The sequence below is a fragment of the Pestalotiopsis fici genome (assembly GCF_000516985.1).
Source record: "Pestalotiopsis fici W106-1 unplaced genomic scaffold PFICI_Scf_8, whole genome shotgun sequence".
NCBI classification, from domain to species: domain Eukaryota; kingdom Fungi; phylum Ascomycota; class Sordariomycetes; order Amphisphaeriales; family Sporocadaceae; genus Pestalotiopsis; species Pestalotiopsis fici.
This window is the reverse complement of record NW_006917098.1, coordinates 1,427,544-1,448,230: the sequence shown is the minus strand read 5'-3', so window position 1 is coordinate 1,448,230 and position 20,687 is coordinate 1,427,544. Positions and strand designations below refer to the sequence as shown.

The window sequence follows — 20,687 nt, the reverse complement described above, 5'->3', positions numbered from 1 at the left end:
GACATGGGTTGGCTGCACGGAGAGCTACCGACATAAATATTCGAGTCACGGTGGGATAGAGTTTAGCTAGAATGCTGCACCGACGTCGATCGTCTTTCAGCTAGAACAGGGCTCATGCATACTTGGAATATTAGGAACCAATCTCAATGGCTTACATTGCAACATGGTCAATATGGCCGAAATGACCTGTCTGTCCCTTTTTTTTCTTTTCCATGGAGGTCTTGTACCGCATTATTGAGCAGTGTTTTGCAACTGCAGCCGCTTCGTACGTAAGGGGAGGCAAAAACAGTCGCATCAGGGGTGATTACTCATTTGAGGACATTCACGTTGGTAAAAGTGCTTCTTTCTCTATACCAACTGCCGAACGAATTGACTTTGAGAAAACGGCATATGACTTTGTTTCGGAATGTCCATAGATAGACTTTTGGACGCAGAGGAAGGAGCCGCAAGGTCTCTCCATGCTTACCACGTTTCTCAACCCCCTTCTTCAGCGCTGTCAGCCCGTAGGAACAAACCCTAAAAGGAATGACCCTAAGCCTTGGACAAAATCCCCGGTCCTCAGGGGCGGAGGGGGGGCCTTCCATCCACCAACCGACATTTTGGCAACCAGCAACGTTGGTGTGGTTGGTTGGACCGGTCGAGGCCTTTGACCAAACGTGGCGTATAACCTCGAGGCTAGAAGATAAGCGCTGAGCTGGCGGGCGCGGGACGGAGGACGGACAAACGGCGGGGGACTGTCGGGACCAGCATTTTGGGTTTGCCTTCCGAAAGGTGGGAGAGCACAGATGAATTTTTTGTCCCCTCTTTCCCATCCATCCTATGCCAACGTCAGCGCAGTAGGAAACAAGAGGGACAGAAAAATCTGGTATTGAAAAATTTCGGGCCACCCGCCGATCAGTCAAACTTTAAACCTGGGGAAACCCTGAGCCTTACCCCAATGCGGTTATGATATCATCCAAGCTCGTGGGTAAACCGCGCGTTAGCACCAAGTTTAGCACAACTGACTCGCCCCCCGACCGTCTTTTGCTCTAATGCGTATGGTCGCTGTCGGTTGCGCTGGAACTTGGACTAGAAGCGCATCCAAGCAACCCTTTACTGGCCCAGTCTGATAGGCCTTTTGTCCAAACCTTGGCCCAACCATCCAAGTCATCCCAAGCCCATTCTACAGCCCAAAGCAGCAAAACCTAGAGAAAAATCCTGAGTGGCTGACTTCCCCCTGGTCAAGCTGTAAGTAATCAAACATGGCCCATGATGGGGGAGGGTGGTCCCTCTTTACACCGATCCATGGGAAGCCTTCGTTGGAAAAACGTGCAGATACCCGGTCCACCGCCACATCCGAAGAGAGACTAAGACGACGGGTTTTCTTGGCGGATCTGATAGATGAAGGAGGGGAATTCCCAAATTGTCTAATTGTGGTATTCTTGTGAATCTCGATTTACGATTATACTACCAAACCATTGCAAGGGCACTCATCCTATTGCTGCTTTGTTGGTGTTACCCACCATCCAGCCGTGGTGTTGAAGTGACGACGACCTCTACTCTACTTGCCATTATTAGATGCTAGTCACATTGGACCAGTTTTAACATTGCCGACACTTTCCCAAAAATACAAAGACCAAAGAGACGGTGTGTTGGTGACGAATATCGATTATCGCGACCAGTGGGACCGCTGCCATTTCAGAGGCACATTAGACACGACGAGGCACTCGGACTATAAAACGGAACCATACAAAAATAGAGAGAGACACAAGAAACGTTTTGGTACGGCTGAGACACAGCCGTCCAGATGGGGAACGACGCCAATGGCTATCTTTTGCCATCATGGTACGTGCCCGAGCAGCCGACCCTGATGGACCTCAACGTCGTTAGCATCATCTGGGGCTTCACGCTCGCCACCACCGTCTTTACGTTTTCCAAGGCGATCCAACAGAGCTGGAAGTCGTACAAGCGGGGGAAGCTCTTTAATGCCTACATTATCATGGTCTGGGCTGAGTGGCTCGTGTGCGTGATAATATCGATTGTGAGCTGGCTGTTCTTGACGCCGAGCCTGAGCATACTTCCGGGGTTTTGGCTCTTTTTTGGGCTTTGTGAGTATACCTCACCATCCGTACGGGATCTCATCTCCCAAAAGATCGCCTAGCTGACCGAGCTTTCTCAGTGTGCCTCTGGGTCGTCCAAATACAATGCATCCTCCAGATCATTATCAACCGAGTCCGGCTTCTTATGGTGGACCAACACAAGGCCGATATACTCAAGTGGTCAGTGGCCGCCTTCATTGGCCTCATCAATATCAGCGTCTTCGTCATTTGGATCCCCGCGAGGCTGCAAATATCTGACCGCTGGGTTCACATCAACACGTACTGGGACCGCTGCGAAAAGTCACTGTTTGCCCTCTGCGACATTGGTCTCAACTTTTTCTTCCTCTACCTCGTGCGGTCGAAACTCATCGCAAACGGCTTGCACAAGTATAACAAGCTCTTGCGCTTTAACATTCTCATGGTGTGCGTCTCATTATCCATGGATGTAAGTCTTGAACCAATTTCAAATCCATCGGGTCCTTCGGCTCTCGGCAGAAAAATGACAAAAAAAGTAATACTAATATCCATTTTAGGGAATTCTTATTGGCATGATGTCACTACCCAACTCGGCAGTCTACATCCAGTTCCACCCCCTGACCTACCTAGTCAAGCTGCACATTGAGATGAACATTGCCGACCTCATCTCCAAGATCGTCAAGGCCACCAACCAGCTCGACGAGTACCGGACCAACAAGCACGGCGCGCCGCACGTCTCCAACTCGGCCGCCGGGACCTCATCGTCGGGAGCATCCAAACAGCCCTCGAAAATGTCGTCGTCATTCAGCCGGACCCAGCAGCAGCAACATCGCAACTCGAATCTCAAGAGGATGGACTCGATTGATCTGGCTCTGCACGGCTTTGCCCTGCCGAATTGGGGAAAAGAGTGTGGCCCTGCGACATCGAGCACCACGCACGGTGTCTATGAATCGGGACCTGATCTCGAGGCCGGCGGATCCGAGAAGAGGGACTTTGAGACAACGGTCGGCGAGGACGAGGGTGTCGACATTGTCCAACAAGGGACACAACCGACGACACACGATGTTGAAAAGAACGAGAAATCAAATCGATCCAATGAAAAGGCCGTAGGAGGCACATGTTAAATTATAGAAATGCATCGATGTCTATTTATGATGCTTTGTTTTCTTAGCGTAGCGTATCATGGCCAGAAATTAGCCTCATTATTGAATTTTACACACGGATATGAATATTCTTGGATTATCAATGCCGATTTTGAAAACCTCCATTTCTGCCTGACCACATCATGTTCTACGTACACATTAGCAAAGACACCCAAATTGCTTGCGCCAGAAGACGAGAAAGTCAACACATTGTACTGTTTTGGCATAGGTCCACAGTTTTGACAGAATTTGTTTCTTTTTTGTTTCTTGTCATTCCGACTTGGCTGATGAAGCAGTTTACTCTCCTCTGTGTGCCCAGCTTGATTACTGGCAGTCCCTCGATACCATTATCCCCCACCTATAGATCTTGCGGCAGACTGTCAGAGTCAAACATCACTGCGCATCAAGATCTGTGTGAAGAACCGGGATCGAGGTTCAAGGCGTGCGTATATGGCGCTAATGGGAGTGAGCAACCTATATTGGATCGATCATCTGCCAACTTGATCATGCAGAAGCCTTTGCCGCTTCCTTTTCTGCTGCCTTAGCAGCCTTCTTGGCAGCAATCTGCTTCTCCTTCTCCAGCTTCTTGAGCTGGTTCTTTGTCATCTTTCCATCTCCCGAACCCTCTGCGCCCTGCGAAGCACCATCTTGCACAATGGGAACTACCCTCTCGCCGGTAGAGCTGCCTCTCCACTGCAGAGGCTTCTGGGCAAAGAAGTTGTCCACCACCTCGTCTGTAACCTGGGCTCTCCTCTCTTGGAAAGAACCGACGTACTCTTGGAGATGCTTGATGCAAATTGCTTTGAGCTGTGTCACGTGTTAGCTGAAAGTCCCTGAATCTGGAAGCGAGTGTATACGAACCTCTCCGGTGAGCAGCTCACCCTTTCGGTAATCTTCACCAAGCTTCTTGAGCTCCTTGAAAATCGGTCAGCGCAGGTCAAGCAGTATAGGAAGAGTAACAAACCTCATCGTCTTCCATGAAAAAGTTGAGCCACTGGTAGGCAACATCCACATCAGGATTGCCACCCAGGCGTCTGTGCTCCTCAACGGTCTCCTGACCACCAGAGAAGGCGTACTTGTTAATCTTGTTCTTGATTTGGTTGGGTGTATCCTTCATGAAGATTGCTGAAGTATCAATACTGGCTGACATCTTGGAGCCAGGTCCCTGGAGGGCATCCAAGAAACGAGCATGAACCAAAGATGGCTTGGCAATCTTCAGCCGGGCAGCGACATCTCTGGTGACACGGAAGTATGGGTCCTGGTCAATGGCGCAGGGAATAAGACACGGGATCTTGGACGTCTTCTTTTCGTCTGTTCCAAAAATATGGGGGAATGACGATGCAAAGGCTGTAGCACCCTGAATGCTACCAAAGTGGATCTTGCCAATGTTGGAGCTACGAGATTTTAGTAATTGGATATCATAAAACAACGTTCCCAAGCATACCTGTCGTTGAAACCGAAAACGGCCTTGGCTGTGTTGTAAGTGACACATTTGGAGAAGCGTGTGATGTTTCGGTAGAAAGCACCACCCATGTATTCATAATCGGAGAAGATGAAGGTCTTGTCCGGGTTGAAGCCGGCGGCGATAATGTCCTTGGCATTGGGTCGCGAGTAACCCATGACTTCCTCCACAGTCTTCTTTTCGGAGAACAAGAACTTTTCGTCTAAGCACTGGTTAATCTCATGTGAAGCGCATCAAAGAAGACGGTCTGGCTTTACATACCATCTGTAAGCATGATAATCAGAGGCACATCCAAGACATCTTGCAACCACCTATAGGATTTTGTCAACAGTAGTTCCTAGTTCAGTGTGAATAATAACATGTGCCGGTTACGTACTTGCAAAAGTCAAAGATCTGGAGATGGCCGACGTGCATGCTGTCACTGCTAGGGCCTCTGCCTGTATACAGGAAAAAGGGTTCTTTCTATGCGGCGGTTAGAAACCCAAACAATCTCTCTCAAGGACAAGTATTTGCAACTGCAGTACCTTTTCATAGCGGTCGAGAATGAGGTTCAGGTCTCTTTCACTGAAAAAGATCCTCCGGCGCAGGAAACGATGCGGCTTGTGGCCAGTGACCTTCTCAAAGCGATCCAGCAGAGGCTGGTCAATCAACTTTGTGCCAAACTCGTCCACCAACTTGTTGTAATCAATGGCCTTTGCCTTGCCATCTTCGCCAATTTCTCCGGCAACGTTCCAAGGGTCGACCAGTTGCTTCTTGGTTGCGGGCGCAGTGGGATCGGTGGCCACAGCGGGCGCCACATCGGTGGGCGCCTCGGGTTCAGCAGCCATTGTAATCGGAATTCGTTGACGGGAGGGGCGACGGCAAGTGGTCGATGGAGAATCGCAATGTGGCAGGGAGTCCAAGTCCAGCACAAAGAGGCCGCAGTTTTGTATCGAATTTCTGACAATGGTACGATGTTTCTATGAGTCAACACCAAACAACCTGGCCTTGTGCCCGCTGGGTAACTTTTCCAATGGAGGGGCAGCCTCCGATGATTGATGGTGGGGTTTTGACAGGCACCGCAGGGGTCCCCGACCGCAACGGAGCCCTGGCTTTAGCTTGTACCACGGTGAGCCAAAACGGACGTCGGTGTGGACCTGGGTCCTCGGAAAATCCTTTGACCTCTCAGAAGCTCCCCCAGGCCAGTGCTCTCATTGAACCTGAGCAAGCGTCTCGGTCTAGCCTAAGAGATCCAATCCCATCCCAGCTCCATATTGAAGCTGCCTGTCGCTGCACGTCGGTAACCACATCCACGAGCTCTCAACCTCATTCAACGCGTCGCGAATTCAATCAATAAGCGGAAAACTATTACAAACACACCTCGATACAATCAGTCAAGATGACGTCGACAATTGGCATTCCCATCAAGCTGCTCAACGAGGCGCAAGGCCATGTCGTGACGCTCGAGATCACTTCCGGCCAGACATACCGTGGAAAGCTACTGGAAGGTACGCGCCAGCCCGTCCCCTTTGCCCCTGATTCTGCATCATGCGATCCTTGCTGACACGTCTTCTAGCCGAGGACAACATGAACATCCAGCTCAAGGACATTACAGTAACAGCACGCGACGGACGAGTCAGCCATCTCGACCAGGTCTACATCCGGGGCAGCCACGTGCGCTTCTTCATTGTGCCCGACATGTTGAAGAATGCGCCCATGTTCAGAAGTCGCAACGCCAGAGGTCGTGGTGTCGGTCTGGCCAGAGGAAGGGCTACGGTCAGCAGAGCGAGGGCAAGCGGACGCGGTGGAAGGTAAAGAAGAACGAAATCACTTCCGACGGGACAATATGGACGACAACTCGATGGAATTTGCGTGCGGATACTGGCGTTTTGGGGAGAAAACTTTTTTTGATGATGGAAATACCAGAGACTTGTTCTAGACGGGAGAACACTGCTCAATATGGTCACGACTCGGAAAGTGAACGACGAAAAGTGAAATCAAAGGCGCCCTCCCTGACCGCCCAAGGGTTGTCGTCTTGTGTGTTGGCCGGCTTTCTCTACAAAGTCATACTGCATTCCGTCTGGGTACACTTCAAGATATCGAGGATCGCTCAACGAGGCGGCTGAAAGAGGCGGTCTCTGCGGGCGGTTGTGCATCACACTTTGCGACAGAGACGCGATCTAACAATGGTGATCTCAGCGGTCTGCCAAGGAAGCCACTACGATAGGATAATAGCGAAGACAAATCCGCAACGCAACCTAGACGCGCGTGGCAACTCTTCATCAAGGAGTAATTCGAGCTTTTCCTATTGGTCTGGAGCCTGGACACCACTTTCCTCTGCTGCATACGAGGCTCCTGATTTATTCTGCAAGAAACTGGCATGGCAAAATGTGCTTTAACTATTCATCTAGTAAATCTGGCAAATGACCGCAGTTCGTGTGTGTGCTACATGGCTTTTTAATGAATCCATGGTGGCATCGTTGGATATGGCAAGATCTCTTGATATGGAACTGCTAAATGATTACGCGGGAAACAAGCCTCGAGCAACATATCCAAAGTAGAATCAGCTTGGGCTGCTTTAATCTCGTTCCTTCAGTGCAAGATATTTCTGAAAGTGCTATGGATGGGATTGCCATCATATTTCGAGCTGCGAGAAAACACTAAACTGAGAAATACTAGACAATATGCTTTTCTCTTACCTCGTGCACAAGGAAATTATTTCCGATAGTATGCAGATAGTATATTAAAGAATGGTATCTCAAGTTGGGTTAAATTCAAGTTGGATTTAATGGAAACCTGCTCGCTTAAGATTCCGGAAGTGTCTCAACATTCCGACTTCGCACCGTAAGCACGCAATGTCTCGCCAAGATGGTGAAATGACCAACTCTTACAGCAGATTATCAACATGCATGTTATTGGCCACTTTGATTCCACCCTTTTTGCATCTACCGATCTCTGTGCATTGCCCCTAGTATTCCTCACATCTTAATGCCCGGCAATATGGGAATCAAACGTTTCTTGCCATGTCGGCTTGGGACTTCCGCTCGGAAGTGCTTCCACCACTGAACTTCGGCACGGTCGAAATCATTTGCAATGCAAACTCAACAATGGGAACATTATTGTCGGGTCCCTTTACCTTTATTTGAAGAACGAGTGTCTGTCATGGCCAGCTCTTCATTTTCGCCATAAAAGCATCCCACGATCTTGCACGGGTGAACGTATAAATTGATACTGGAGAAGAATACATCCCGCTCCCGGCCAAAAATCACCGGCATTTCTACGAGCATATGCTCATGCACATAATCTCCATGCGGATCTATTCAACTCCGCATCATCGTTATCGCCAGGCCCCAGCGACCTTAACCTGGGAGCACGTCGCACGTTCTATCATTTTTATGGAGCTATGCGTTCTATACTACTCTTGCCAAGTACTGGACTCTGTGATCGTCGCTGCAAGAAAATGGGTTCCTGAACATGGCGCCCAATAACGAGCTATGGCGTGCTATTTCCTAGCGATTAGTGAACCCGAGAATCTATTCCTTGTCGACTTTGGCAAGTCATTATCATAAAGAGATGTGCAGAATACAATATCTTCTCTACTGTTCTAAGAGTTCTCAACAGCTCAAGTTGATAGCATCACTTGAGCTTGCTCAGCATTCAAAATGTCTGTGCTCAACCGACTCACCGAGTTTTACCGATCATGTCTCTTTCAGATCATCATCGTCGGTCTTGTCAGTCTCTGTGAGCCAGGCATTTGGACGGCATTGAACAACTTGGGAGCTGGAGGTCAAGCCAGTGTAAGAACCAGTCATCTTTCCAATTCTGTGAAAATTCTTGCTGACCAAAGTCAATCAGCCATTCCTCAACAATGCCGCCAATGCCTTGACCTACGGTCTCATGTCTGTTGGCTGTACCATTGCAGGAGGTGTCTCGAATAAGATCACGCCCAAGTGGACACTGGTGCTGGGAGCCGCTTTCTATACTCCCTACGCCGCAGGCCTTTACTGCAACAACCGCTACGGAAATGAGTGGTTCATGCTATTAGGAGCTGGTCTCTGCGGAATCGGTGCTTCACTACTATGGGCCAGCGAAGCAGCCATTGCTGTTGGCTACCCCGAGGAGGCGAAGCGAGGAAAGTAGGTCACCCATCCAAACAAACAGTAGATACAAATATTTCTGATCATGAAAACTGACCGTTAATAGATACATATCTATATGGATGGGTATCCGCCAACTCGGCCCTCTGGTCGGCGGCTCCATTTCTCTCGCGCTCAACGTGAACACCAAGTCGACCGGAAAAGTGAGCTACAACACCTACCTCGGCCTCATTGCCATTTCGTCCCTCGGTGCTCCCTTTGCTCTGTTGCTGTCCCAGCCGCAAAAGGTCGTTCGGAGTGACGGGACCAAGATTGAATATGTCCGACAGACGAGCATCGGTGTCGAGGCACGCGCCATTTGGAGACAGCTCAAGAGTGCCTATTTGTTGCTGTTGATCCCCGTGTTTATCGCGGGACAATTTGGTGTTACTTACCAGAGTAATTATCTAACCAGTATGTCGCCGCTTTTGTTTATTGGCACCGTCTCTCCTGCATATATCAGGTGTACAGTAGAGTTCGTGCATCACTAACCTCAATTAATAGCCTACTTCACCGTCCGCAGCCGCGCCCTCGCCTCCTTTCTCACCGCCATCGTCGGCTTCCTGGCCAATATCACGACGGGCTTCTTCCTCGACATGTCTTCGTTGTCGCAATCCGCCAAGTCGCGCATCTTTTACATCGGAGTCGTAATCTTCATCACGGCCTGCTGGATCTGGAACGCCGTCGTCCAGGTCGCCCTGGTATCCCAGCCCGACACCACCTTTGACCTTGGCGCTGGTCCCTTTGCCGGGTCCGCCTTGGCCGTCTACATGTGCTTCCGTTTCTTTTACGAGGCCCTGCAGACATACTTGTACTGGCTTATGGGTGAGGTCGGCGCGCAGTCTGGACAGGAAGGCCGACGACTCGGCGACGTGGCAAGGATGACGGGCATCTTGCGGTCTTGGGAGTCCATTGGCAGCACCATTGCGTACGTGGTCGGTGCCACGCACTGGTCCAACATGAACCAGATGATTTTGGGCTTTGTGCTGTGGTTCGTCACCGTGCCGTTTACGTTGGCTGCTCTGTTTGGACATTGGCAGCCAGAGGTTGGTGTCGTCAGTGAAGGAGCCACAACTGACAATAGCAGCGTGGAGGAACAGAGAGTGGAAGCCGAGTCAAAAAGTGCATATTGAGCGGCAGTTTTCATAAATAGAATTAGAGGAGGGCGAGGAAATTGGTTGGGTGGCTTTAAAGAAAAGTGAGAAAAAAAGAAAATCAGGCGAATCCAAAGTAGGACTCGAGCCTGGCACACTGGCAGAGTAGTCATTGCCCTCTACGCTCTTACCATTGAGCCAGTATGTCTCCCCAAGTTTAGTTGTTCAGGTCTGGTCGCCAGGGTGCTGGACCAGAGACAATGGTTGGCTGTTTATTCGGATACATGACCCCTCCAATAGCGAACGGAAGATTCAAACGGATGAGTGTTACTCCTTCCAGCCACAAGAGATTGCATAGATGGATTTGACTGTTTAGTCCGGCTGGGTGATCTATACCTGGTGGAACAGTCTTGATATTGGCCTTTGTGGGCAATGCGAGGTCAACATCATTAGCCAGAGGCAGCAAAGGACGTATTCAAGATATTTGTTGGTAGCGTTCGGGCATTTCATACAGGTGTTCTGCGAGTATCATAGGCCACAGTAAATAGCTAATTCAACGGGTATCTGAGATGAAGATATCTTGCTACTCTACACATTGACCGCACTCTTAATCGCATAACACTGAAATATGGTGGCGAGCGCTTGAAAAGACTCTAGAACAACCCAACTCGCTCGTTTGGATTCTTTTCTGGTCATGAATGTGGGACATTGAACGTCCATGTCACTGTCATAGAGCCTTACTCTCTGCACCGCCTGCCTTCAACGACTTGATTGACACCACACTCTAGAATGGCCACCTTTTCATTTTCTATATACGCCGCATTTTGTCTGAGGAGCATACGCCCCATTTTCTTGTCTTGGGGTGTCTGATGTTGAGACACGAGCTTAGATTGGACACTCTTTTTACAACATAGCTGTGCTACGTGGATCAGTCTGGTTCAAGGATGCATTCGATGGAGCGCATGCACGCGATCAGTCATTGATATGCAAGTGACAGCCTCGTTGTGGGCAACCAAGGTAAGCGGAACGAATGCCGGCGGCCCAGCCACGAATGAGTTGGCACATCAGCGTAACACTAGAGAGCGCAAACAAGAAATGACTCGCATATTTTTGCACTCAACCAGCGGCCGTTTTGAGCGTTGTGCCTAGGCATTAAATAAGAAATTCCCAGCAGTGGTGTCTGCCTCGTAGAGCCATTGGCAAGGTATAGGTCTCGGTAGTAGGCATGAGCTGTAGGATATAGCACGCGATGCACATATTGGGCAGAAGCTGCAGCTGGCTGCATGCAGAGACACCCACTTCGTGGTTCTAGACTTGTAGGGGCCTAGACCTCTGATCGTTCGGTCTTCAATCTGTGCAAAGTCTTTCAGTGGCCTGTAGGTGTAAAGCATATAAGAAACACATCCACCTCTGCTGCACACAAGCAGGGCGGGCGGAGAAAGATGCTCATTCATTCGGATCGTGCAGGGTTATGAGGCGGGCGACCCCCCAAGGATTATCGCGAATTGACGATCGTAGGGTGGCTTCTGAAAGCATTCATCTCTCTCCCAACTGCGAGTGTCTTGTGCAGGACCCAGTGTCTTTCTGACGGCAAGTTGGCTCATGACATGGCACACAAACACCATCGACGTTCCCATGTGCGCCAGGACACGGGCGACGAGAGGCTAAATACATGCGACAAGAAGCTTGAGCATGGAGATGATGCCGAGTTTGGTACCGAGCCGACGGAAGAATCAAGTTTTGACATGACATGGTCGCACCCAGTATTGGATCCGTCGGGACGATTCTTTTACCAGGCCATGAGGTTGTCTGACGGTACGTGGGCTCTCGAATGTGCGACTCGACTAGTGGTGGGCTCAGAGGCTGAATTCGGCGACTAGGAAGCCTAAAGTATCATATAGAGGGGCTGCAGGCGAGTGCAGATCCAATCGAGGCATCTCAACGATATCGAAACCATCTATCACTCCAAGGGCTCGACGACAGGAATCAACTAGAAAATCTGCAACACTCGATCTCTGTTGAGCAACAACAATTGGGAATAAATCATTCACCTCCCGAGGCAGCTTCGAATAGCTCCAAAGTCGCCATAGAAAACTGTGCGGGCAACGCCAACTCCCATGATACACCAAAGGTGGCAAGCGTGAGCAAGAGTCGTAGCACGGTTGTTTTTGTGGAAGCTGGATCTATAGGCAAAATACAGCAAGTAAAACAGGTTCCAAGAGATCGAAAAGGTCGCAAGGCTGCTGCTCAAGAGATCACAGTCCAGCAGAAGCGCATCAAGTCCCAGGACAGGAAGTACCAGGAGAGGCAGGCACAGAAGGGGGCTCGGTCTCGACAGATAGTATATCATTGGCTCTACGCGAGTGAGCCGTGAAAACTCATGGCACTTCTCGTAGGGAAAGCAGAGTGATGGCTGAAATGATCGTGCGAAGAGATGCGTCGCGAGAGGTCCAAGTATAGGTAATTAATATTGGAGGGAGATGGAATAAATAGGTATGTAGGTAGCTGGAACTTTAAAGATAGCCTCAAGATATGTCGAGTGTGTGCCCCAAGCGCTCCTTTCATCCATGCATACATGCATACATAAGCAGGGAAGGAATGGTTTCCTACCTGTAATGTACAGAGCAATTACACGACAAATTCTATTGCCCACGGAGCTCCGTAATCAGCTCATTGCGCTGCACATGTAGTATATGCCAGGCTTTAGCATGTTAGCTCGTCTTGTTCCATTTCTTATATCTTATTGAGGTAATCGGTGCTTTCTGATGTCTAGTCTAGTAAGGGGAGACCGGATATCCAAACCACTAAAATGGACCGCCGTCTGTGGGTGCGGAAGAGGCGTTGAAATAGGCTCAGTGGATCGGACCATTGCGGCGCCAGTGGATAGACTGCCAGAAAGTAGTGGCATGCACTCTATGATCCCTGGTCTAGCATGGAGGGGCTGCTTTTTGTAGCTGTGGAATGCCGGGAGATGATGAATAGACCATGGCAATCAAATCGAATGTTCCTCTTTGGATCTTACATGTGGCTTCATGTTTCGTGAGTCGATGACTTGAACGATTCTGGAAGACATGCTTCTCCCACCTGAACGGTCTCGTTACCTGGGTACCCATGTAAGGCAGCTTTCGGGACCTAATGTAGATCGCTGGCATGTGCATGGGCTTCGAAAATCTCCAGTCGCAACGCTGCAGAATGCTTCTTATTGATCAAAAGGTGCATCGAGACTGTTTTCGCCGGACAAAGAGTCTGTATATTGACAAGGGACGTTCTGGTTTGCGTCCTTGAGAATCTGGGGCATGAAAGTGCTTTTATCGGGTGCTCATCAACGACGTCCCTCTGCCGCTAAATTGATCTATCTGGGTAGTATCGCTACTGTATAACATCGCACAAAGCATATGCTTTCGTATCAAGGCAGGCTGTTGCCTTTGAAAATAGAAATTTCTCTAAAGTCCGTCCAGAAGTCATAAATTAAATTTATGTGCCTGCCAACTATTCCCGGATACAGGGTACCTACCTAGTAAGAGGAACACCAACTTTACATCGTCTTATCAAGCAACTGCTGCCTCTAGGACCCCAGCAACCCTCAAAGTTAGTCCCTGGACCATTTTCAGGCCGATCTCTCTCCGGTATCACAGAGTTGGCAATAAAGAAAATCGAATCCAAGCCAAGAACAGAACAAAGATTTTGGTATCCACGTGCCTCTTTGGATCCCGACTGCGGATTCAGGGTCGGGTCTTATGATTGAGGTATCGGTGAACTAGTCCAGCTTCTTCTAGTCCGATAAGACGACGGCTGGATTTACAACAGCTGACCAGCTCTGGCGCAAAGTTGGTACCTTGCCTGGCAATCCCAAGCCTATATCTCTACAAAGGTAATCTTTGACTGGCTCAGTGCTTGAGCGAGGGCAGGGTTCAAAGCTATCTCGGGCACAGACGAGGAAAGGACCGAAGGGGTCCATGGATGTAGATGAAGCCCCCTAGGTACCCATAACGGCACTCAACAGACACTGAAACCTGCGTTGGGTACGAAGCAGGTACCTGCTTCACCTAATCTAGGTAGGTGGCTTACCATACATGCCCACTACGTAGCAGCTGCATTTAGCCCAGCCATTGAAGGACGTCCCACCATGGCCCTGAAGTTGCGCCTAGCACGAGGACCTCCAGGTCCTCTTCCCCTCCATCAGGCTTCTGCCCCGCATCGATGCCGCACTTATCACAGCTGCGATTGCTGTTATCGGCATCAGACATTCTTCCTCATTCTTCCAAGTAAGTAATCATTCTTGGGGGACAGATATAGATTCATTTCTTGTCGTTCTTACTTTTGTCTCCCGAATTGCGACTCGCCTGGGAAATTTCCCACGATTCCAAGCCTTTCCAACTGACTTGGCTGAGCAGCAGTACTGCTCCTTCTACAGTTTGGTTCCAACGGACTCCGAGGCCTGCTGCTCGCCATCTTTCTCGCCTTTGTTCTGCTCCTGCCACTCCAGACAACTTCCGAGGTCGAGCGATACTTAGTGATACGACAGCCTCCTTTAGGCTCATCCGTGCCGTTGCACCAAGGTATTTCCACCGAAAACTCCCAAACAGGCGGGCATCTCGCGATCATACAGGCGCCCTCGCAACGTCCTCCACCGCATGGTAAGTCATTAAATCGTTTGCGCTTCCTTGGGAGAAACCACCACAAAAGTTTAGACCTCAACCCGCTCGTGACAATGGAAACTCTTGACTATTCAAAATTCCATGTATTTGTTGGTTCATGTTCAAAAGAGTGGTGAGCCCGTAATCGCTTCTGCGATTCTGGAACGCCCTCACTGGCTTGATGTGGCACTTGTCCCTCTGGGGTTTTGCATGATTTTGGCGTACCGTATTCAAACAGTGCTTGCTTTTCACAATCAAGACAAGTGCTAAAATGGCTTAGTTCTTCCCGGCCATCACTTGTATGGCAGAAAACAACTCAAGTCAGAACGGCTCTATTTGTACATGAAAGCAGACTCTGCCAAGCCCAGTATGGATGAACTTGCGGGTCGGCGGAGTGTAGTCAGCGCAGACGAGGACGGGCTGGACGTGACCACACTAGGAGGAAAGAATATTGTGTCCACGCCTCAACAGCGGTCTCAAGTACTCGATGTGCCGTCTGGGTCTTTCACACCTTCATATCCAGACCCACGATCTGGCACACGTGGACGGCTTGCCTCGGAGCTCGACTTTGATCCACGTTCACCATCTCTTAAACGATTAAAGACAGCGACGAGCTCTGGATCTGTTTCTCCACTTGAGAACTCCAGGGACATTCATACTCAGGCACATGAGCTCTCAACAACCATGTCTGGCATGGAGAATCACGATGACGAGATACCGGATTCACCTGCTTCGGACGATAATTCCAAGAAACGCCAGAGTCGACGTCGTGCTGGGCAAATCATTCCTCGCAACCAGGGGCACGCTGTGGCAAAGGTTGCTCAGAATACGAGCCGAAGGAAAAGGGCATCAGCTAATGCGGCATCGACTCGATTTCCAAGGCGATCCCCACGCCTTGCAAAACCACTTACCGAGTTTCCGAAATATTCACACCTTCCAGCCGAAATCAAGCTCATGATTTGGAAAAGTGCCCAAGTACCCCGACTGGTATATATTCGCAACAGGGCAGCCCTGGGATTTGTTCCAAAGGTGCAAACAAAGCCACCCAAATGGCTCATGACGGATCGATGCAGCCTAGACGTTGCAGTTAAAAACTATGTCAACATGTTCTCGCTGCACGGGTATCATACAGGGTTCATTGATAATAGATCAAGACAACCAATTAATCCGGGCGTAGACATCATTGCACTAGAACCCTGCTGCAATGGTTGTAGAGGATTTCACTGCGTCCGCCACCAATTTTCATCAGAAGACAAGCGTCTGGTCAGGTTCTTGGCTGTACAGGTAAGCTTGGCTTCATGTTTCACTCGTCTTACATATGAAATCCCAAATTTGGACCCGAAAACTTGATAGTCGAAACTGTGCAACAAGCCAGAGGGCATCCCATTGCATTACAAAGAATCTGGCCGCTGACCTTGAATTCCAGAATGAATCTCCACATCTACCACCAAGCACAAGACCATGTTGGGAAACTCTTAGTGATACATTTCCAAACGTCGAGACGCTGTACCTTCTTAAGAGCCCTCTTACAGGTGACATCACTGAGGGGCAGGCACTTATTCGAGCCGGAGCAGACGATCGAGAGGTTGCGCTGCAGAAGCGATTCGCCGAGTGGAAGAAGGGCGCAGGCAAAAACAAAGCCCTGACGACATTGGATTTTGCAATTGCTACCAACAAGGAGCCAGACACAATCAAGGCAGGTGAACGATATAGATACGTTGAGGGGCGCGAGACTGGGCTGGCAAAGGACATTATCGTGGATTAGGGGTTTCCTTTTCTTGTAGATTCTCGCATGCTTTAGACAATGGTCTGAACATGGGTGGGTTGTTTAAAGGCGGGATTGACATTTGATACCCATTATGCGGCGTTTGGGAGGACAATTCACGTTGCGACCAAGTGTCGATCTGCGTTGCCGTTTCTTCGGTCAACATTTTCTTTTCTTCAGTTTTGCTTAAAGTTTAAAATCCCACCTGATTTGCTGATCGATTCTGGTCTCTCAATCAGCTCTATAAGTTGCTGTGCTGGCTCTGACTAATACTCTACACATTCAGTGTAGTTGCTGCCTACCTCATCTTAAAAGGAGAGAAGCCTGCATAAATACATGATGATTCTTTGTTGCCCGCTGATTTGATTGGCTATGGCTAAGGTGACACGGCTTGTAAGTGGGCAAGCAGGTGCACCGGTTGCGGCTGACTTACCCCGCCTCGAATTGCTACCTGACTGGCGAGAATCTTTTCCAGGTTTCTACTGCACTCAATGAAGGATGATACATTTCTGAATGTCTTTCGCGGCATAATATTTTAACGGCGAACTCTTTTACCAAGCGCAACGATGGCATCAGCAAAATCTGACCCCGAAAATCCCACAAGACAAGAGATCGTGCGCCTCAAGCGCGAGTTGGTGAACGATGACTTTCAAGGCCACTCGTGCGAGCAGTGCGAGCATATTTCGACTTTGCTCGCAAACCCTCCTTTCAATGGTATGACCTATCAATTTGAGGTGGGCCCCATGTTCCGTCTTGACGCAACACCAGCAAAGATATGTGGTCTCGCCGCGTCTGGTTGCATTTTCTGGATCATTATAAGGAACAGGCTAGCGAGCATCGCTCGTGATGACGAGGCCCACGCGGCTCAAGGCTTGGAGAAGCATAAAAGAAGGTGGACAGAGGAACAACACAGAATACTCGCCGCCTCTTCGGTAGAAGATGAGGTGGATGCATATGTACACCTTGAATCGCTCCTTGATTGGGAAAAGGTGCATAAATCCCCAGGAATTGGTTTGCATGGCATACCAATAGGTCATGTTGGGGTTATTGTTCAAACTAATGCAGGCTTTCCAAAACCAGACCGAGTCGTAGTGAGGGTGTTGGTACCTCAAAGATCAATTGATACGGATCGGGAAGGCCTAGAGCTCGAATGGGATGAAACCAGTGCTGACTTTTGGATGTTATCACCTCCAAGTAAGCAACCATTTACTAGATAATCTGGCATAAATCCCGCTGATCGGAGTTTTAGACTATGGAGAGATGTCTTGGATGCGCCCACGGCATGCACCGATCAACTTGAATCCAGGCAGTTCTACCTCGATGGAACTATATCGCCATTGGTTGAAATGGTGCGAATTTGACCATACATGTGGGATCAGAGATCCACCAGAGTCGATGCCATCCTTGATCCTCGATGTAGCCGAAAGCGGTGGGGTCAAATTAATTCAAGTCCCTGCGACCATGAAAGAGCCATACGTCGCTTTATCATATTGCTGGGGCTTTGACAGGCAGAAAACCATGCTAACACAGATTAACCGATCCAATCTTCTTGCAGGCATCGACCTGGAGGCACTGGATCTTACCATTAGTGATAGTATCATGGTCACGCGGGAGCTTGGATTTCGCTATCTCTGGATCGACGCCCTCTGCATTGTGCAAGATGATGAGGAGTTCAAGGCTCGGGAACTGGAGAAGATGGGCGATATATATCAGAACGCAGCATTGACAATTATAGCATCGGGGGCCAAAGATGTAACGGAAGGTTTTCTCCATCGACGCACTTCAAATCTGGATCGGTTCAGTGTTTTTCCTGGATATCCCCAACCGATTTTCAAGCTTCATGAGAAGGGCGCTCAAACTCCAGTCGTGCTCGTACCAAAAAAAGATGATGACGAGGAACCCTGGTACCAAAGGGCATGGACATTGCAAGAAATGCTCTTCTCAAAACGACGCTTACAATTTGGGCTCCATCAGACAACTTGGCTCTGTCATTGTTGCCTGGGCAAAACGAAGGAATGCGATGGCTGGTCTGAAGACTGGCATTTTAAACCCTCTGCGTATATGTGGTTCTATCTTCCATCGGGGACAGAAGCTGAGCTTAACGAGGAGATGGTACTTGCGTCCTGGATTTTTCTCATATGCCGATATTCCAGTCGCCAATTACGCTACCGCAGAGATCGACTGCCTGCTATATCTGCAATAGCCAGAGAAGCCTCATCCATCTTGGGGGATTATAGTTGTGGTTTATGGACATCTCATCTACCAATGTGTCTAGCCTGGTTTCGAGAACCAGGCAACGTCTCTGATTTGAAAGGAGATCCGTCATGGAGTTGGGCATCTCATGAAGGTGTAGCTGGATGGATCTTTGAAGTTAATGAGGACACAAGCCCAAATCAAGATTTTATGTTGCTCAGTCACAATGTTGACCTGGTAACTCCCAGAGACCCGTTTGGCGAGGTCAGGAGGGCAGAACTTCATGTCCGCGGGCTTCTATTACCGACCCGGGGAGTCATAATAAACGAATCTGGAAGTCAATTGGTAAAATTGGCAGATCAAATGGTCTACGTTAATTTTGTTTTCGATTACCGAGATATGCCAAGAGAGCAGCCTGGTACTCGATATGCGCTCAGCTTACTGGTACTTCTCCAACGGAACAAGTTGGGGAGTACTGCGGGCATTGTAGTGCTGGAAGAAGCCGGGAATAGGTATTCTCGCATTGGATTGTTTCAAATCGATAATATACGGCCAAGCACTTCAATCAATGAGGAAGACGAGAGTGATATGGCAGAAGATAAGAGTATTGTGGAGGAAGGTGGGCTGGGTCATCGGCTGCGACAGCTCGGCGGAGGGGAAAAGGCTATTCGCGAGTTTGTATTGATTTGATGAGTCACTGGATGTTTGTGCATCTGCTTTAAACTGCCTAATATACTAAACATCATAATCGACCAGATAATGAGCATAGCAGTCCGTCGGGCCAAATTACAGTGCCATGTGTGGGCAACATGGTATGGCTATTTCTGGTGGCAAGCTCGCAAGCTCGCAACACGTGACACAATACCCAATCGTTTGGAGATTTACCGGGAATCATTGTTCATCTGTTTCTCGCTCTCTCTTGTCAAATCCGTCTTTAGAGTAGGTTCATGGAGGCATCTAGGGCCGAACCTTTATCGGGAGTGTGTCAAGACAGAATACAAATGCCTTTCTTTTATTTGTCAAGACGGTTTACCATTCATTGTCTCGGCCAAGTGGTCTGCATCATCGGCTACCCATGGCGAATTGCACATTTGGATATTTCATCACATTTGTCACAAAAGAAATAGCAAAATATGATTTGCTGATGAGCGATGCATGTACTCAAAGCTTTTTTCATCGAGTGACATAAGGTCTAGTGTTTCCTTTGTTTATATGGAGACCGCATAGAACGAAACGATAAGATAAAAGCAGATTCAAATATACTGCCAACCAGGTGTTCCCAGGATAGGCAATACTCATGGCTCATATCCCTTGGAGATTCCCAAAGAGCGCTTGCGAGACACCTCAATCACAAGGGCATCCGCCGAACAACGGAACGGATCACGGTACCATTTTTCGGAACCAGTCTCTTCCGTAGTTTGACAATTGTGGTTGCAACAAAAGCGCGAAAGCAACGAAAGAAACGCAGCGAGAGCAAGGTACACGATATCAAAGACAGTACCTTGGTATTAAGGTTCAACTGGGGGTGGGTTCGGTGAGTTCCCACTCATGGTGGGGGTCGCAAACTGAAAAGAGGCCGGGGTTGATTACGCATGAGAAAAAAAAGTCCAACGGCCCCGGGTCGGCCCTGGGTGTCATTTTCCCCTCTCCCCAGGGCAGCCCTGGCCGGGAAAAACGGTCTTGGCGGTCTGGACTCTTTGCTGTGGATCGTTGAAAATGGAAAGTTGCCAAGGCCAGAGGAACTTTTGCAAAGCAGGGTTCTCAGCGGTTACGAGAGACACCGCTCAAGTATTGGCTAGACCATTATGGGATTTTGCATTTGCAATATGTTTGTCCGGATGGCATCTTTGCCTTGTTTTCTGCCTGCTTGACAGGTCTGACCGTTGGTCCCAGACACCCGGGCTGAAAAATTGCCGGCTTCAAGTACCGGGAACATTGTCAGAAGACGTCCTCATTCATCAGAGCGATTGTTCAGGGTGGTGGCGTGTATTGTTAAGGAGTGTAGAAACCTCGACAACTTTGTCCACAACCTGGCAGTTGTCAAAGCTTGTATGATCGTCACTAGGTAAGCGCCGAGGAAGGGTTCAACTTGTCAGGTTTGTTTGACTTGTTGATCCGATGGTGTGAGGTCAAGACAAATATTTTAGTCCACTTACTAGAGTGGTCAAGGAAGCCTACATGTTTGTTCTAGTCTCATTTGTTGAATGAATGAAGGCGCATTCTTC

The 20,687-nt window shown here is 49.2% G+C and overlaps 7 protein-coding genes across 7 annotated transcripts; 6 read left to right on the top strand and 1 right to left on the bottom strand.

Annotated features, from left to right (window-relative positions):
• Window positions 1-1,786: 1,786 nt before the first annotated feature.
• PFICI_11123 (uncharacterized protein) lies at window positions 1,787-3,178 on the top strand (the record flags this gene model as incomplete). The annotated part of the gene is made up of 3 exons (XM_007839704.1): window positions 1,787-2,087; window positions 2,159-2,523; window positions 2,612-3,178. 3 exons carry the CDS (start codon window positions 1,787-1,789, stop codon window positions 3,176-3,178), a joined length of 1,233 nt encoding a protein of 410 aa, XP_007837895.1.
• A 522-nt stretch (window positions 3,179-3,700) lies between these two features.
• Window positions 3,701-5,485, bottom strand: PFICI_11122 (Tryptophan--tRNA ligase; the record flags this gene model as incomplete). The annotated part of the gene is made up of 7 exons (XM_007839703.1): window positions 3,701-4,003; window positions 4,058-4,111; window positions 4,161-4,590; window positions 4,641-4,860; window positions 4,920-4,969; window positions 5,035-5,120; window positions 5,183-5,485. 7 exons carry the CDS (start codon window positions 5,483-5,485, stop codon window positions 3,701-3,703), a joined length of 1,446 nt encoding a protein of 481 aa, XP_007837894.1.
• A 551-nt stretch (window positions 5,486-6,036) lies between these two features.
• Window positions 6,037-6,452, top strand: PFICI_11121 (Small nuclear ribonucleoprotein Sm D3; the record flags this gene model as incomplete). The annotated part of the gene is made up of 2 exons (XM_007839702.1): window positions 6,037-6,145; window positions 6,214-6,452. The coding sequence occupies 2 exons, from the start codon at window positions 6,037-6,039 to the stop codon at window positions 6,450-6,452; spliced, it is 348 nt and encodes a 115-aa protein (XP_007837893.1).
• Window positions 6,453-8,299: 1,847 nt separating this feature from the next.
• PFICI_11120 (uncharacterized protein) lies at window positions 8,300-9,906 on the top strand (the record flags this gene model as incomplete). The annotated part of the gene is made up of 4 exons (XM_007839701.1): window positions 8,300-8,434; window positions 8,493-8,773; window positions 8,841-9,187; window positions 9,278-9,906. 4 exons carry the CDS (start codon window positions 8,300-8,302, stop codon window positions 9,904-9,906), a joined length of 1,392 nt encoding a protein of 463 aa, XP_007837892.1.
• A 1,568-nt stretch (window positions 9,907-11,474) lies between these two features.
• PFICI_11119 (uncharacterized protein) lies at window positions 11,475-12,241 on the top strand (the record flags this gene model as incomplete). Its single annotated transcript, XM_007839700.1, has 2 exons — window positions 11,475-11,682; window positions 11,748-12,241. 2 exons carry the CDS (start codon window positions 11,475-11,477, stop codon window positions 12,239-12,241), a joined length of 702 nt encoding a protein of 233 aa, XP_007837891.1.
• A 1,752-nt stretch (window positions 12,242-13,993) lies between these two features.
• On the top strand, window positions 13,994-16,269 carry PFICI_11118 (uncharacterized protein; the record flags this gene model as incomplete). Its single annotated transcript, XM_007839699.1, has 5 exons — window positions 13,994-14,132; window positions 14,262-14,504; window positions 14,785-15,625; window positions 15,719-15,788; window positions 15,931-16,269. The coding sequence occupies 5 exons, from the start codon at window positions 13,994-13,996 to the stop codon at window positions 16,267-16,269; spliced, it is 1,632 nt and encodes a 543-aa protein (XP_007837890.1).
• Window positions 16,270-16,835: 566 nt separating this feature from the next.
• PFICI_11117 (uncharacterized protein) lies at window positions 16,836-19,152 on the top strand (the record flags this gene model as incomplete). Its single annotated transcript, XM_007839698.1, has 2 exons — window positions 16,836-17,463; window positions 17,519-19,152. The coding sequence occupies 2 exons, from the start codon at window positions 16,836-16,838 to the stop codon at window positions 19,150-19,152; spliced, it is 2,262 nt and encodes a 753-aa protein (XP_007837889.1).
• Between the last annotated feature and the right edge of the window lie 1,535 nt (window positions 19,153-20,687).